Raw genomic sequence first — 14,437 nt, 5'->3', positions numbered from 1 at the left:
TTTTTATTTATTATATAAAAATATTTATAATATAAATTATATTTTTTATTTATTTTTAATTGAAATTTTATTAAAAAAATTTTATTGTTTAAAATATGTTTTAATATAATAAATAATTTAAAAATTACATAATAATAAAGTAGTCGTGAAATAATCACACTTATTAATAATACAGAGTAATCATATTATAATACAATAATTATTAAAGTTATAGACTAAGTATAAACCATACAATCAATCATAAAATATCTTATAATTTATAAATAAAAATAGTAATTAATTTTTTTAAAATCACATTAATTGTTCAATAATTTAAAAAAATTAATATATCTAGTAATAAATTGATAACTAAAAAATAATTTACATAATTAATAATTAGAAAAATTTTTATTATTACATAAAAAATTATTATTTTATTATAACGTGATTACTTTATGCAATTGATAATTTAAAAAAAAATTGTAGTCTGTTTTTTTATGATTACTTTATTCTTATATAATTTTAGAATTATTTATTATATTAAAATATATTTTAATCAATAAAATAACCTTTTAAATATAAAATTAATAAAAACTAATTAAATATAAAATTTAAATTAATAGTTATTTTATTAATAAATAAAATTTTAAAAATTATATTATAATTTATCAATTTTTTAATTTAATTTAATTCATTTAACTATAATTTTAATTCCCTTAAGATTTTTTTTTTAAAACCTAAAAAATTTAGATTTAATAAACCATTTTTTTTTAATGTAATACACCGAATTTGTTCATTGGTTTGCTGCGGCAATATATCCGCTGCACTTGCAATACCCCTTTCTATTAAAACCCAAAGCTCTCTCTCTCTCTCCTCTCTCTCTCTCTCTCTGCACTTGCAAATCTCAAAGATCAAAGCGATTTTGCTCTCTCTTCCTACTCGTCTTTCAATGATGGCTGACAATGTGGACTCTGATGCATGCGTTGGGTCCAAGAGGAGAATGACAGAGATCGAAGAAAGTCTCCTTCAGCAACTACAGGAACCCTCCACTTCTATCTCTACGCAAGAGCAAGAGGTTTCAAAAGAATCATCTTTCACTACTTCATCCGCGCAAGAACACCAAGAAATCGTGCAAGACATTCCCAGTCCCAGTTCCTCTAAGAAGGTTAAGTGCTCTTTCATTGAACCTCATGGCAGTAGTATTATTGAAGAGAATAAAGGAATGTTGGGTTGTGTTGGTGAAGATAAGGTCATTCCTAGTGATTTGGTTTCTTGGTCTTTTGGATGTGAAGGGAACAGTGAAGATATTGCCAGACCGGTTGAGATGGGCGTGCAGGTGCAAGAAACAAAGAATTGTATTGTGGGTTCTGTCTTTGGTGGTGAAAAAAGCCAAGGGGAGATTGAAGGGACTATCAACGATGTGAAGACGGAGAAAGAGGAACAGCTGGATTCTGCGAAAAGTGAAGTGGGTTACCTTGGAGCTGAAGAATTTGATAAACATGGAGCCTCAGACACAGGAGATTTAAACGGAATTGAAGTGGAAATGGGTTCTGTCATTGTAGAGAAAAAGGAGCATTTCGTGAAGGAAAAAACGGAAGCACAGACTTTGCTGGAAGCCAAAAAGAAGCAATTATTGGCAAAACTTGATGCTGGTTCAATCTTTGAAGACAAAATCCACATGGAAAAGGTTTCGGCTTTCGACATTACTGCAGGAATCTTGGGGGGTCTCAAAGGAATTGATGAGTCTGTTAGACCTTCCCTGAAGGTCGAAGTAATTGATGATATAGCATTGATTGAGACCGTTCCAGTCCCCAAAACTGGTAATGTTGGTTTAAAGATTGCAGAGAGGAATGTAAAGAAGAATGAGAAACAAGAAGCTGATAGAAAGAAGGCAAAGCGGCCACGAAGAAAGGGAAAGGATGGAAAAAAGATTTTGGAGACTAGTAATGAGCAAAACAAAATGATCCAAGTTCGCAAAGCCATAAGTATTAAAAATGGTGAAGCTCAAAACGGTGGTCAAAAGAATGGGGATCAAATAAGAAAATACTCTAGAGAGGAGATGGAGGCCCTGCGGTTTGTGAACATTGTAGACCAGAGAAAGTTGTGGAGAGCGATACACACTGGCCTTGGAGATGCTGTTGTAAAGGAGTATAATGACTTGGCAGGCTTAAAGCGTCAGAAGAACATTTGCATAAACTTTGATCCTCGACAGATCTTTGGAAGGAAGGAAGATGTCCCTGGAATTCTCGGTGAGTATATTCTTTTTAAAGTAAAAATTTTAAGTTATTTTGCTGCATCTTGAATTTGCTAGGTATTCTTTTAAGTTTTACTTTCCGCAGTTTTTTATTTAGAAGTCGTTGTGATGTTATTAAAACTCATATATTTCATCTACAAAATAATTAAAAAAATCATTGAAATGGATTGATTTATGGTGTGTTGTTGTAATAAATATGAATAATTTTCTGTGTTCTCATTGTGAACTCTGCTAAATGCATTCCTTCTTTTCTGCTGCATATGTAGTTAAAACCACACTGGCTTACAGTTAAGAAGTAAAAAGAAAGCATTTTGCTAAGATGATTGCTTTTTGACCAGAGGAAGAGTAATTACAAATAAGAAATTGTATATGTGCTAAAAAAAGTAAGAAAGATGTGTGCAATTTTGCAGGCTATTGCCAGGATGAATTAGGATCTTGATTGACACTGTAACTTGATTGAAGATATAAGATGTTGTTGTTGTTGATAGTTGTCATTATCATATTGTTTTCTTGAGTCAATACACATGCTGCCAACTTGTTTTCCTTCTTTATCCTGTTTTGATTGTTCAAATCAATAAATCTATTCTGATACCACAACCAAATGTGTGTCAGTGTGGCAGCTAAATTGTGCCCTCACCAACTTTCATATATGCCTAAGTTTACTTACCGGGATCAAAGTTTATTTTGGAAAGATGCCATTAATTTAGGTACCGTTTGGTTCACGCATTTTTGGCTTTTTGATTTTTGCTTCTTAAAAATTATTATTTCTTTTTTTTTTTTTAAGTGGTGGTGGTGGAGGTGTTAGGAAGTGGTGGCGGTATGAAGGAGGTTGAGTCACTTTGGATTGTTGCTTTTTACAAGATTTTTTTTCAGTTTTATATAAAAAGCAATTTTCTTGCTTCCAACAGATCAATTTTAACTGTACAAACAAACAGTGCTCTTTAAATTTTGCTTTCAAAAAATCAAAAAGCAAAAGTTGCTTTTAGCTAAGAACCAAGCACTACCTTAGCATTTTAGATTAACCTCATGATGCCAGAGAGAGAGAGAGAGAGAGAGAGGTGCTTTAGCTTGGTTTCAGTAAGTTTTTAACATAAATAGGATTATATTTAGAGCTATGGATTATTATAGATTTAGGATTTTATATAATATTTGTTTTGTTCATGTAATTATTATAATTTTATCTGCACACCTTTTTATTCATTCAATTATTTTCAGTTTGCCCTCATTGATTCTTGTCTTGTGAATCTGCTGCACCTTTGAGATAATGTAAATTGCTGTAGGATGACTAGAAAATTAGCATTTGGGGCTAATATAAAGCTAAAAAAGCCACGAAAGTACTGGGAAAATCAAGGTTTTTAAAGGGCATTTCTGGGGACAACTAAAGTCAAGGTTTTGGAATTTCTTGTGTTGCTGATTTTTGGCTAGTGTGAATATTTTTTCTGCAGCAGCCACCATGAGATGTCATATCTTTTTCTGTTGTGCTCTGCTGTTGTAAAAATAAATGCGTTGTGTTGAAATTTATGACAAATATCAAAGGCAGATTACGTATTAGAATTGCCTGCATAGAATAATCAAGGTCCATAGTTTGGGTTTCAAAAGGGTTGTCTGTATGTAGTCCCCTTAATTTTCTCTTTAACTGCCTCATTGTTCTTCTTCCTTCCGGTTTGCTGCCCTTCATAAGAATCTAAACTTAAAGCTTGATGCTCGTCTTTTGTGTTTTCTCAACTCCAGTGTTGTTTGCAAGAAATCAGTGGTTCTTGATTTTTGGATCTGTTTTACCACTTCTTACCTTTTTCTTTTCCTCTGACAATGTCTTATGTAATCTGGTTTTCCTGCTTGGTGTAATTTGATTATCTTTTCCTCCTTTCCCCCTTCTGTTGATTCTAATTCTTTTCCTTGAAAAAATAAACCAGATAATTTCCCCCTACAAAGATGCAAAAGTCCACTGACATTTCTGAGCTTTCTTTTCTCCATTGGATCCCTTCTGGAGTAGGCTCTGATTTTGTCAATTTGATTTGTTAATTTTCTGTTGTGGACAGGTATGGTTGCAGCGAGGGGAAGATGGAATCATTTGAATAATTTTGTGCATTGAAGAATGGCCTAAAGCAATCTGCAAAGTCCTTATGTGCAACATATTTGACTCATATCTCATGAACCGTGTAATTAGGCAAATGGTTGTAATCTTTTGTTCATACTGCTTGTATATGGCCCTTGTACATGGGATTTTTTTTTTTTTCTGTTGACCAACCCAGGTTTTAGTTTGTGGGAATATTCTTTTGTTGTACAGTATGATCCATGACATTTGTTTGCATTTGGAGAATGAAAAGATGTGCTTATAGTTGCTCACTATTACTTGCATGTGTCGTTCTCTCTGTTTCCACCTCTGTCTTATCCCTGCCCTCAGGATGAAGTACCTTTATGCTTAGAAATGTGAAAAAGAACTCTTTTTTTTTTATTATTGGTTAATTTCAGGGGAAGTGTCTTCTGAAAATTGTGAAAATGAATTAGAGAACACTGAAGATAAGGCAGAACATTTAAACCTATTGGGTCCTTCTCGTCAGAGTTTTGGGGGTGAAGACATCTGCACATTTTTGGAAGAAGAGTATGATGAAGATGAGGACAGTGACGAAGATTATGCTAGCATCCATAGACCTGCTTTTCTTGTAGAAGGAGAACCAGATTTTGAATCAGGACCTCCAGAAGATGGTTTGGAATATCTTAGGCGTGTCAGGTACCATTCTATATCCTTGCTTGTTTTCCACCAATTAACGATGCTGCTTGCCGACACAATTAGGTTTATTTAAGCTGCCTCTTAAACTAATCTTTTCAATTTCATGAGTTAGGACTGAAGTTGTGTAGCTAGTGATGTTTTTCCATTCTTACCATGTTGTGAACAGTTTGGAAACCATGGTCAAATTCCTTGGTCAATACATTTTTCTGAACTTTGTGACTACTGTATTGTAAAAGTATGGTTAAATTTTCAAATATGTGCTAGTTGTTTTTGAGCATTCGTTGATTGCCAATACACTTGCAATTCTGGAACTCGATAAGGTTACTGTGGCATCTGTATGACTTTTTCAGGGCAAGAAAGATTTTTCTACCAAGAGAATGCTCGAGAGATCATAGAGCACAATGTTATCTTCCTTTTAAAATCCCTTTAGAACTACAACACATAAGCAGCTCCAAATGAGCTGGCTCTTCTATTAATGAAAATAACAAATCTTCTTCCATAAATCTGAAACATGAAAGTATATTGCTTCTGACTTTGTAAGAGTGCAATGTTTCTTTGAACTGATGATGATACCATTTCCTTGGAAAAGATGGGAAGTTTCTTATCAAAATTTTGATGATCTAGCCAGTGAAAAAGGAAAATCTTATGGTAGGCAATTTCCTTGCTGATTCTAAAATAAAGGGTCTTCACCCACAACACTTGTGTGCACTTTATTCTTCCATCAATCTTCCTCAACATTCAGATTGAGAAATTTGCAAATCAATATTCCCAATCCTCTCTTTATATTGTCCTTGATACAATGCAAATAAACAAACAGTTGAAGTGAAGTAAAGTAAATTTGTAGAAGCCATACCAATTTCAATTTCAATTTCAATTTACTTGACACTAACCCTTTCTTGTTCCAAATATATGGTTGGAGAAAACCAATTAGTACTTGATTCACTTAACCGAAATTATGAGGTTCAATGCGTGTCTCAGGTTTAAAATAGTTTTCAAGTGATATAAATTAGAAACTGAGAGAACTCCAAAGACATCATGAAACTTCTGAGCAAAAAAGTTGACAGAACCTTCTTATGGCTGTGGTTAGTATTACAGGTTAAGTGGCATAGACATGGAAGCGAGAAATGATACAACATGACGTGTCCATAGGGCATTTTCTGAAAATGTAAGAAATGAAACGCCAGGGAAACAGTGTACTAAAAAAATGTATATATTTTAGTATTTATAATAATATAATTATTTGAGTATTACACTAGAATATTGATTTTAATAATCTAGTGTCAAAACTTTTTCTTTTTGTTCTATTCCTCACTATTTCCCCTTAAGCACATAATAATAAAGGGAAAATTTTTTGAAGTTTCTGAGATTTTTTTTTTGTCTGAACTCTGAGAAGTGTCTGACACATCAACATTGGCCTGTATGATCAAGTCTCAAGATTTTTCCTCACATTTCTAGTTACCAGTTTCCTATGTCTGTTTGTGCTTGTTTGGGGAATCTGTTTGTTTATTCTTGCTGTAGTTGTGGGAGCAGAACTGGGGTGAATACTGAATCTCATGATGTGCCTTACTTTTGGTAATTCATGGCTACTTGGCTAGTTTCATGTTGCAGTTGCAAGTGTCCTCAACTTGAAGATGTATGCTAGAATCTAGATCCTACAATTTTAGTCATACTTTAAGCCACACTCCTTGACCTTTAGGTTTACAACCTCTTAATTCACCTTTTGGTGGGGGATATATAATGAAAGGACTCTGTAAATCTTTGTTGAATATCAATTAAAGGAATCCCTCTAAACAAATCATTGGCAGAACACCATCATGAAGCCAAAAACGCTGTCCTATCCCATCATCAAGCCAATCACAAATGATGTTACTTGAAAATTCTCTCAATGCTTGCAAAATATACAATAGTCTATGGTTTCTTATGCATTCCAAAACCCCGGAGGGAGGGTTGGTTGTGAAGTCATCTCAAATTTTGATGGCAAAATCCATCACTCATTGCCTATAAAGCTATAGGTGGCCATTGAACCTATTAAAGATCATTAGTTTGACTGTGTCAACTTTACTGACAAAGCAGATTCCTTTACACTAACCTTGGATTTAGATATGAATTTAAATTAAGTTCATAGAAATGAAAAAAAAAAAAAATCTTTAAGTGTTGATTTGATATGTCCTATGAAATTCACTTCAAATAAGTTTTCAACTACAGTTATAGTAAACAATGAATCAAATTTTATTTGCACTATTTAAACTAAAATTAAATCCAAATCCAAATCTCTTCTTTCAAATCATCGCATCCAAACATAACATAAGCAAATTTTTATCCTCTTATGTGAAATTAGAAGATTGATCGACTCACATTATTGGTTTTTAACAAATATCACCAGGTTTCTTGGTATGTTTAGGTAAGTATGGCTTATCTAGTTAAGTTTGAATTATTTGAGCAGAGATGTGCTTTTCTTTTCTGGATGGCATTCGTGTAAAAATTTATTGTGCTTGATAACCTATTTATTAGATGGAGTTCTTTATTCAATAGAGCAAAACTTGTATAAGAATGAAAGAAAAGTCATTTGGCATTATGACTTGCATAATTGGAGATTTAAAGGCTGTTACATTGTGGGTTTTAACTATGCAAATTTTTATGTCTGCGGTGGCATCTTATCATCTTCATTCTTGAATACATGTACCTGACCTAAATTAGTTGGGATTAAAGTTAGGTTGATTTTACACAATGCATTATAACCCTCAATATGCCCAATAATAACTGAACCTTACTATTACTTGCCCTACTGCTCTGGTTAGTTTAATTTTTATTGTGAACACTTTTAAATCAAACCATATATTCAGGCAAATTGAATATATAAATCATGGAAGTTTTGTAAACACGTCCATTTTTGAGAATTTCAGTTGAGACACAATGGAAAATTTTGTCCAGCTAGGATTGTGAAGTTTCTGAATCCAAGGATTTACATGCATTTTGCATTAACTTTAGCAGTATAAAGAGGGAATATTAGCAGAACCTTGAAGTGTAATTTGTCATCAAACTTACTTTTTTGCTTCCTATGTTTAGGTGGGAAGCTGCTCATATTCCAAAAGTTAAAGTGGCCAAGCTTGATAAGAGTAAAGTTCATAACGAACAAAGTGTTTATATGCTCCAAATTCCTGAGATTGCCAAGTGCCCGGAAAATTTAATACCGTTGAAGCAATGGGAGGATGCATTTCTTGCTGATTTTTCAGTGTTACGGATGGTATGGTTCTAGCCTTTATTCTACTTTATACTCAATTGGGTTGACAGCTCGATTGGTTGGTTTGATTGAAAATGGAGTAGTGTCTTATTCTTGCTTTATCTTGACAAGAATGGTGAAGATATTTCTATTCAAAATTTATGATGAAAAATTGCTGCTTGTCTTAAATAAGATTCATGACTGGATAGTTATGTTGCTAGGTCAACAGTAGTGGTTGCTTTATTGTATTTTTTTTTAAGCTAGGGAATAATGATATAGATTTGCAGCTTGAAAACTAGAATTTTTTTTTTATTATTTTCTTTTCCCCAGAATCAGACGTTATAAACCACTTGCCATCTTATGTTTGCATTGCGCATGATCTTTAATGATTATTTAACATGTGATCATGGTTTTAAATCGCGGTCGTGGCCACGTCGTGGTAGCGGTCACAGGTAACGGAAACGGGCTTGTAACAGCCGTAATTTAACGGTAATAGCTTGTCACTACGCAAACTTTTTTAAAAAAATTGCAAAGTTCATGAAGTTAATAAATTTTCAAAGATATAATTAAAACTAAGATATACAATTAAATAATAAATACAAATTTATTAAATAAAGACATTAAATCAAACATTCTTATACATCATTAGTATTAATTAATTTAAAACAAAAATAATTGAAAAGATAGTAAATAATTAACCTTATTACCATCAAAATGAATGTCTAGAAAGTTTTTAATTATTTTGACTTTGATGCTAGGACTGGAACTAGTAGCTTTAATCATTAGGTTTGGTTGTAAACTTCCTATCTAATTTATGAAAATTAATTTCAAGTGTAAATTTCATTATTATTTATTTTTCTTAAATTTTATCTTCTTAAAGCTTAAATTTATACTTAGAAAATATAATTAAAGCCTAAAACTTTTGTTAATATTATTTTCTAATTATTTATATATTTACTTAAAAATGATTTAAAAATAGCTAAAAATTAGTTAAAGAAACAGTAACTCACTCTTTAATCTCCTTCATTTCAAAACTACCTTATCTATTTGATGATTTATGCTCTTGAGCTTAAAAAATTATAGAGAAATGAAGGATTTCACTTGAGTCGGTTGTGGGGAAAATTGAGAAAAGGTGGCTTAGTTGCCTAGAGAGAAAATGAAAAGGTGCTAAAATAAATAAACAAAGATAATTTTTTTGTAACGGCCATTACGAACGGCTGTTACTTTTAAAGAATGCTGTGATAGTCTTTACATCTACAAATTTTAAAATCCATTAAATAACATTGGTAACGGTAATGGTAAGTAAAAAAAAAAACTTTTAAATAACGGTCATTACGTAATGTAACGGCCGTTCTTTAAACCATGTACGTGATTGTGTTAATTTTAAAAATAGTAAGCATTTTGACAACAATTTTATTTTTATAATTTTTCTTTATGGGAGCAGAGTATTAATAGGGACGAAGAAAGAATACATGCATTGCAAGTTCAGTGAATGGCGAATTGGTGATAGGAAAAAAATTAGTTTGGATGGAGTGGTATTGTACCAAAGTAATCACTTTAAATATCTCGGCTTAATCCTTCAAGTAGATAGGGGATATGAGGAGGATGTTAGTCATAAGATTAAAGTCGGATGGTTGAAGTGGAGACGTGTCATGGGAGTTTTATGTGATCGCAAGATTCCCAATAAATTGAAAGGAAAACTTTATTGTATGGCTATGTGTCTAAGATGAGAGTTTGCGGAGATGAGAATGTTAAGATGGATGAGTAGTCATGCTTAGACTAGATAAAGTCCGTAATGAGAGTATTAGAGAAAAGGTAGAACATGACCTAGAAGCATTAAACATTTTCAAGGATTTAACCCAAAATCGTTTAGAGTGGAGAAAGAAAATTCATATAGCCGACCCCAATAAATTTTGGGATAAAAGTTTAGTTGAGATGAGTATCAAAGTATTAATAGGGACAATGCCTCTTTGCTTGTATAATTCCATATTCTATCAAATTAAACTAATTTTCTCATGTTTTCTCTTTATTTCAGTTTTTATCACGCAATGAGTCTTCCAGCACTGAAATTTCGTGTAAACTGCAATACATGGCTGTTGATCATGAACAGAACACTTCCTCTCCTCAGCCTGCTGAATGTATTATTCTTCAGAATATGTCTCATAGAAGTTCCATTAGTGATTCTTCATGCAACTACCCTACATTGTCAGCTATTTTAGCAATGGATTCTGTAGCACGAGTATCAGCGCTGAAGAAACGCATAAACCTGGCAGAAACCATGAGCACACTATCAAAACATGATTGTGTTTGGCTCTTTGCTTTATGTGCAGCAGTTGACACTCCACTAGATGCAGACACTAGTGCTGCTCTTCGAAGCCTCCTCCGTAAGTGTGCTAGCTTGCGAGCTGCAAAGTCTGAACTTGATGATGAGGTTATAATGCTGAATATTCTCGCCACCATTTCAGGCAGGTATTTTGGGCAGTCTGAAAGCTGAAGCTTGGCAATTAAAATCGTCTCTGTTTAATGAAATTTTTATATTGTTAGATGAGCTATGTATTTCATAATGTGATACGAATGAGATGCTGTGCATGGTGGCAACATTACTGTTACTGGGAACTTGATATTACTGTCATCGAGTCTTTTTCTTGCCCTTCTTTTTTTATTTAATTTTTTATTTTTATTTTATTTGATTCTGATTGAAACTTAAATTCAGATTTCATGGACTTAAAAATGACTTCAGTATGATTCATTGATAAATTCTTTAGATTGAGTGAGATGGAGATGTTGATCTATATTTCTGCGGAATGCATTGATAAATTATAATACTCAAATTTGTTATTTTTTTAGTTAAGCACTTTTAATATTTAAAAATTAGTTTTAAATTATTTAAATATAAAAATAACAATTTTTTATTTTCTCTATCTTATTTTATCAATTTGTTAATAAAACATTTAATTGTATTAAAAAAAAACAACAAATTGAATTGTGTGGATGGTTTAAATCACTTGGTGCAATCTTTAATTTAGACTCTATTTATTTTATGAAAAATAATTTTATAAAAAATAATTTTTTATATTTTTTATTGTTTAGAGTATTTAAAAAAAAATAATTAATAGAAAATATTTTTTTAATTAAAAAAAAATTAAGTCATTTAAAAGAAATGACGAATTATTTTTCAAAAGTAGAAATCATTCTTATTTTTTAGATTTTGATAATTTTATTAAAATGAAAAAATACTTATACATGAATGAAACAAATACATGCCATTAATTTCACATTGTAACTAAACAATGAAAAATGTTTACAAGTTATTTTCGTAAAACAAATAGAACCTTATACTCCTTCCGTCCATTTTAATAAATTTTTAAGGTTTTTGCACAAAAATTAAAGAAATAATTAAATAACATCATTTTTATAAAAAAAAAATCAATAATTGACTAAAATACCTTTATCTCAACTCAACTAAGCCTTTATCCCAAAATTTAGGGTCAGCTATATAGATTTTCTTTCTCCACTTTAAACGATTTTGGGTTAAATCCTTGGAAATGTGTAATGCTTCTAGGTCATGTTGTACCGCTCTCCTTCAGGTCAGTTTAGATCTATCCCTTCTTTTCTTTCTATCCTCTAACCTAATGTGCTTTACTTGTCTAACTGGAGCTTCCGTATGTCTATGCTTCACATGACCAAACCACCTCAATCTCTCTTCTCTCAACTTATCCTCAATTGGCACCACTCCTACCTTTTCTCTAATACTCTCATTACGGACTTTATCTAGTCTAGTATGGCCACTCATCCACCTTAACATTCTCATCTCCGCAACTCTTATCTTAGACACATATGACTCTTTCAGTGGCCAAATTCTCACTATCATATAACATTGGGAATCTTGCGATCACATAAAACTCTCGTGGCACGTCTTCACTTCAACCATCCGGCTTTAATCCTATAACTAACATCGTCCTCACATCCCCCATCTACTTGAAGGACTGAGCCAAAATATTTAAAGTGATTACTTTGGGACAGTACCACTCCATCCAAATTAACTCTTTCTCTATCACTAGTTTGGCCTTCACTGAACTTGCAATGCATGTATTCTATCTTCGTTCTACTTAACTTAAAGCCCTTTGACTCATAGTACTTCTCTAAAGCTCTAGCTTTCTATTGACTACTTCTCGCATCTCATCTATTAGAATTATATTATCGCAAACATAATGCACTAATGGATACTCTCTTGTATATGTTTCATCAGTTCATCTAAAACTAATGTAAAAAGATAAGGGCTTACAACTGAACCTTGGTGTAATCCAACTGAGATAGGAAAATCTCCTGTGTCCTCTCCCACTGTGTGCACAATAGTAGTTGCTCATTCATATATATCTTTCAACACTTGAATATACCTAATAGATACCCTCTTTTGTTCTAACACTCTGCATAAGACATCTTTTGGAATACTATCATAAGTCTTCTCTAAATCGATAAAAACCATGTGTAGATCTTTCTTCACATCTCTATATTTCTCCATCAAGCTTCTAATGAGAAAGATCGCTTCCATAGTTGAACGACTGGGCATGAAGCCAAATTGATTGGGAGAGATAGAAGTATCATGATATAGTCAATGTTCCACAACTCTCTCCCACAACTTCATAGTATGGCTCATGAGTTTAATTTCCCTATAGTTTGAGTAACAACTCTGTATGTCTCGCTTATTTTTAAAAATAGGTACTAAAATACTCATTCTTCATTCATTGGGTATTTTCTTTGAGTTTAGGATCTTATTAAATAATTTAGTTAATTATGTCACTCCCATATCTCTCAAACACTTCCACACTTCAATTGGTATTCCATTGGGTCCATGGGCTTTATCCACTTTCATTCTCTTAAGTGCTTCTTTTACTTCTAAAGATCTAATCCTTCTAGTATAATTCATATTCTTTTCTATTGCTCTATAGTCTATATTCACGCTACTACCATTTTGACTATTATTAAAGAGATCATCAAAATAATTTCTCTATCTTTCTTTAATGTCCTCATCTTTCACTAACATTTTTCCTTCTTCATCCTTAATGCACCTAACTTGATTGAGATCTTGACATTTCTTTTCTCTCCTCCTTGCTAATCTATAAATATCTTTCTCCCCTTCTTTAGTTCCAAGTTTCTCATATAATTTTTTAAAGGCCTGCGCTCTTGCTTGACTAACTACTTTTTTTGCTATCTTATACTGTTCATATGCCTCACTATTATCACACTTAGGTAATTTCTTATACCATTCTCTCTTTCTCTTCACTGCCTTCTGTACTTCCTCATTCTACCACCATCTCTCTTTGAGGGTGGTCCATATCCTCTAGACTCTCCAAGTACTTTTCTAGCTACTTCTCTAATATTTGATGTCATCTGTATCCACATACCATTGGCCTCCATATCAAGCTTCCATGCTTCAGACTCGAGAAGCTCATTTTTGAACTTCACTTGCTTTACTCCTTTTAACTCTCACCACTTTGTTTGAGCTACACTATTTCTTCTAACCTTATTTGAATTATTCCTAAACTTGACATCCAAGACCACTAACTGATGTTGACTTGTTAAAGCCTTTCCCGGAATGACCTTGCAATCCTTGCATAGAGCTCTATTTGTCTTCCTAGTTAAGAGGAAGTCAATTTGGCTTCTATGTTGCCCACTTTTGAAAGTTACTAAATGTGGCTCTCTTTTTATAAAGTAGGTATTTGCTAGTATTAGGTCGTATGCCATAGCAAAATCCAGGATGCTTTTTCCCTCTTCATATCGGCTGCCAAAACCAAAACCTCCATGACCATTCTCATAACCTTGCCTATCACTTCCTACATGTCCATTCAAATCTCCACCGATGAAAACATTCTCTTCATTCGGTATGCTTTGCATTAGATCATCCATATCTTCCCAAAACCTTTATTTACTCTCACTATCTAGTCCTATTTCTAGGGCATAAGCACTAATTACATTTATTGTTTCTCCTTCTAGTACTAGCCTTACTAGTATAATTCTATCTCCTACTCTTTTCATAGCTATTACAGCATCTTTCAATATCTTATCTATGATTATGCCCACTTCATTCTTGTTTCTCTCTGTTTCGGTAAATCACAATTTGTATCCTGAATTACCCACTTCCTTGCTTTTCTCTCCTACCCATTTAGTCTCCAGAATGCAAACAATATTCACCCTTCTCTTTTCCAAGGTATCCACAAGCTCCATTAATTTCCTTGTAAGTGATCCAACATTC

At 32.6% G+C, this 14,437-nt stretch overlaps 1 protein-coding gene across 2 annotated transcripts; it reads left to right on the top strand.

The window, feature by feature from the left end:
• Nucleotides 1-821: 821 nt before the first annotated feature.
• On the top strand, nt 822-10,869 carry LOC110664253 (uncharacterized). Of its 2 annotated transcripts, none has more exons than XM_021823862.2 (4): nt 822-2,228; nt 4,742-4,964; nt 8,031-8,208; nt 10,220-10,869. In XM_021823862.2, exons 1-4 carry the CDS (start codon nt 929-931, stop codon nt 10,676-10,678), a joined length of 2,160 nt encoding a protein of 719 aa, XP_021679554.2. In that variant the 5' UTR covers nt 822-928; the 3' UTR covers nt 10,679-10,869. The 2 variants fall into 2 exon arrangements, with proteins under 2 accessions (XP_021679554.2, XP_021679553.2); XM_021823861.2 differs by having other exon boundaries at nt 4,706-4,964.
• Nucleotides 10,870-14,437: the final 3,568 nt, after the last annotated feature.

The sequence above is a fragment of the Hevea brasiliensis genome, chromosome 6 (genome assembly GCF_030052815.1).
Source record: "Hevea brasiliensis isolate MT/VB/25A 57/8 chromosome 6, ASM3005281v1, whole genome shotgun sequence".
Classification (NCBI taxonomy): domain Eukaryota; kingdom Viridiplantae; phylum Streptophyta; class Magnoliopsida; order Malpighiales; family Euphorbiaceae; genus Hevea; species Hevea brasiliensis.
This window is presented reverse-complemented; position numbering and strand designations above follow the sequence as displayed.

Bases quoted from the DNA above. Each gene is read 5' to 3' on its own strand.
- LOC110664253 (XM_021823861.2), top strand. From the start codon at position 929: ATGATGGCTGACAATGTGGACTCTGATGCATGCGTTGGGTCCAAGAGG. The intron at 2,229-4,705 runs GTGAGTATATTC...GGTTAATTTCAG, and splicing joins AGATGTCCCTGGAATTCTCG to GGGAAGTGTCTTCTGAAAAT. The intron at 8,209-10,219 runs GTATGGTTCTAG...TCTTTATTTCAG, and splicing joins ATTTTTCAGTGTTACGGATG to TTTTTATCACGCAATGAGTC.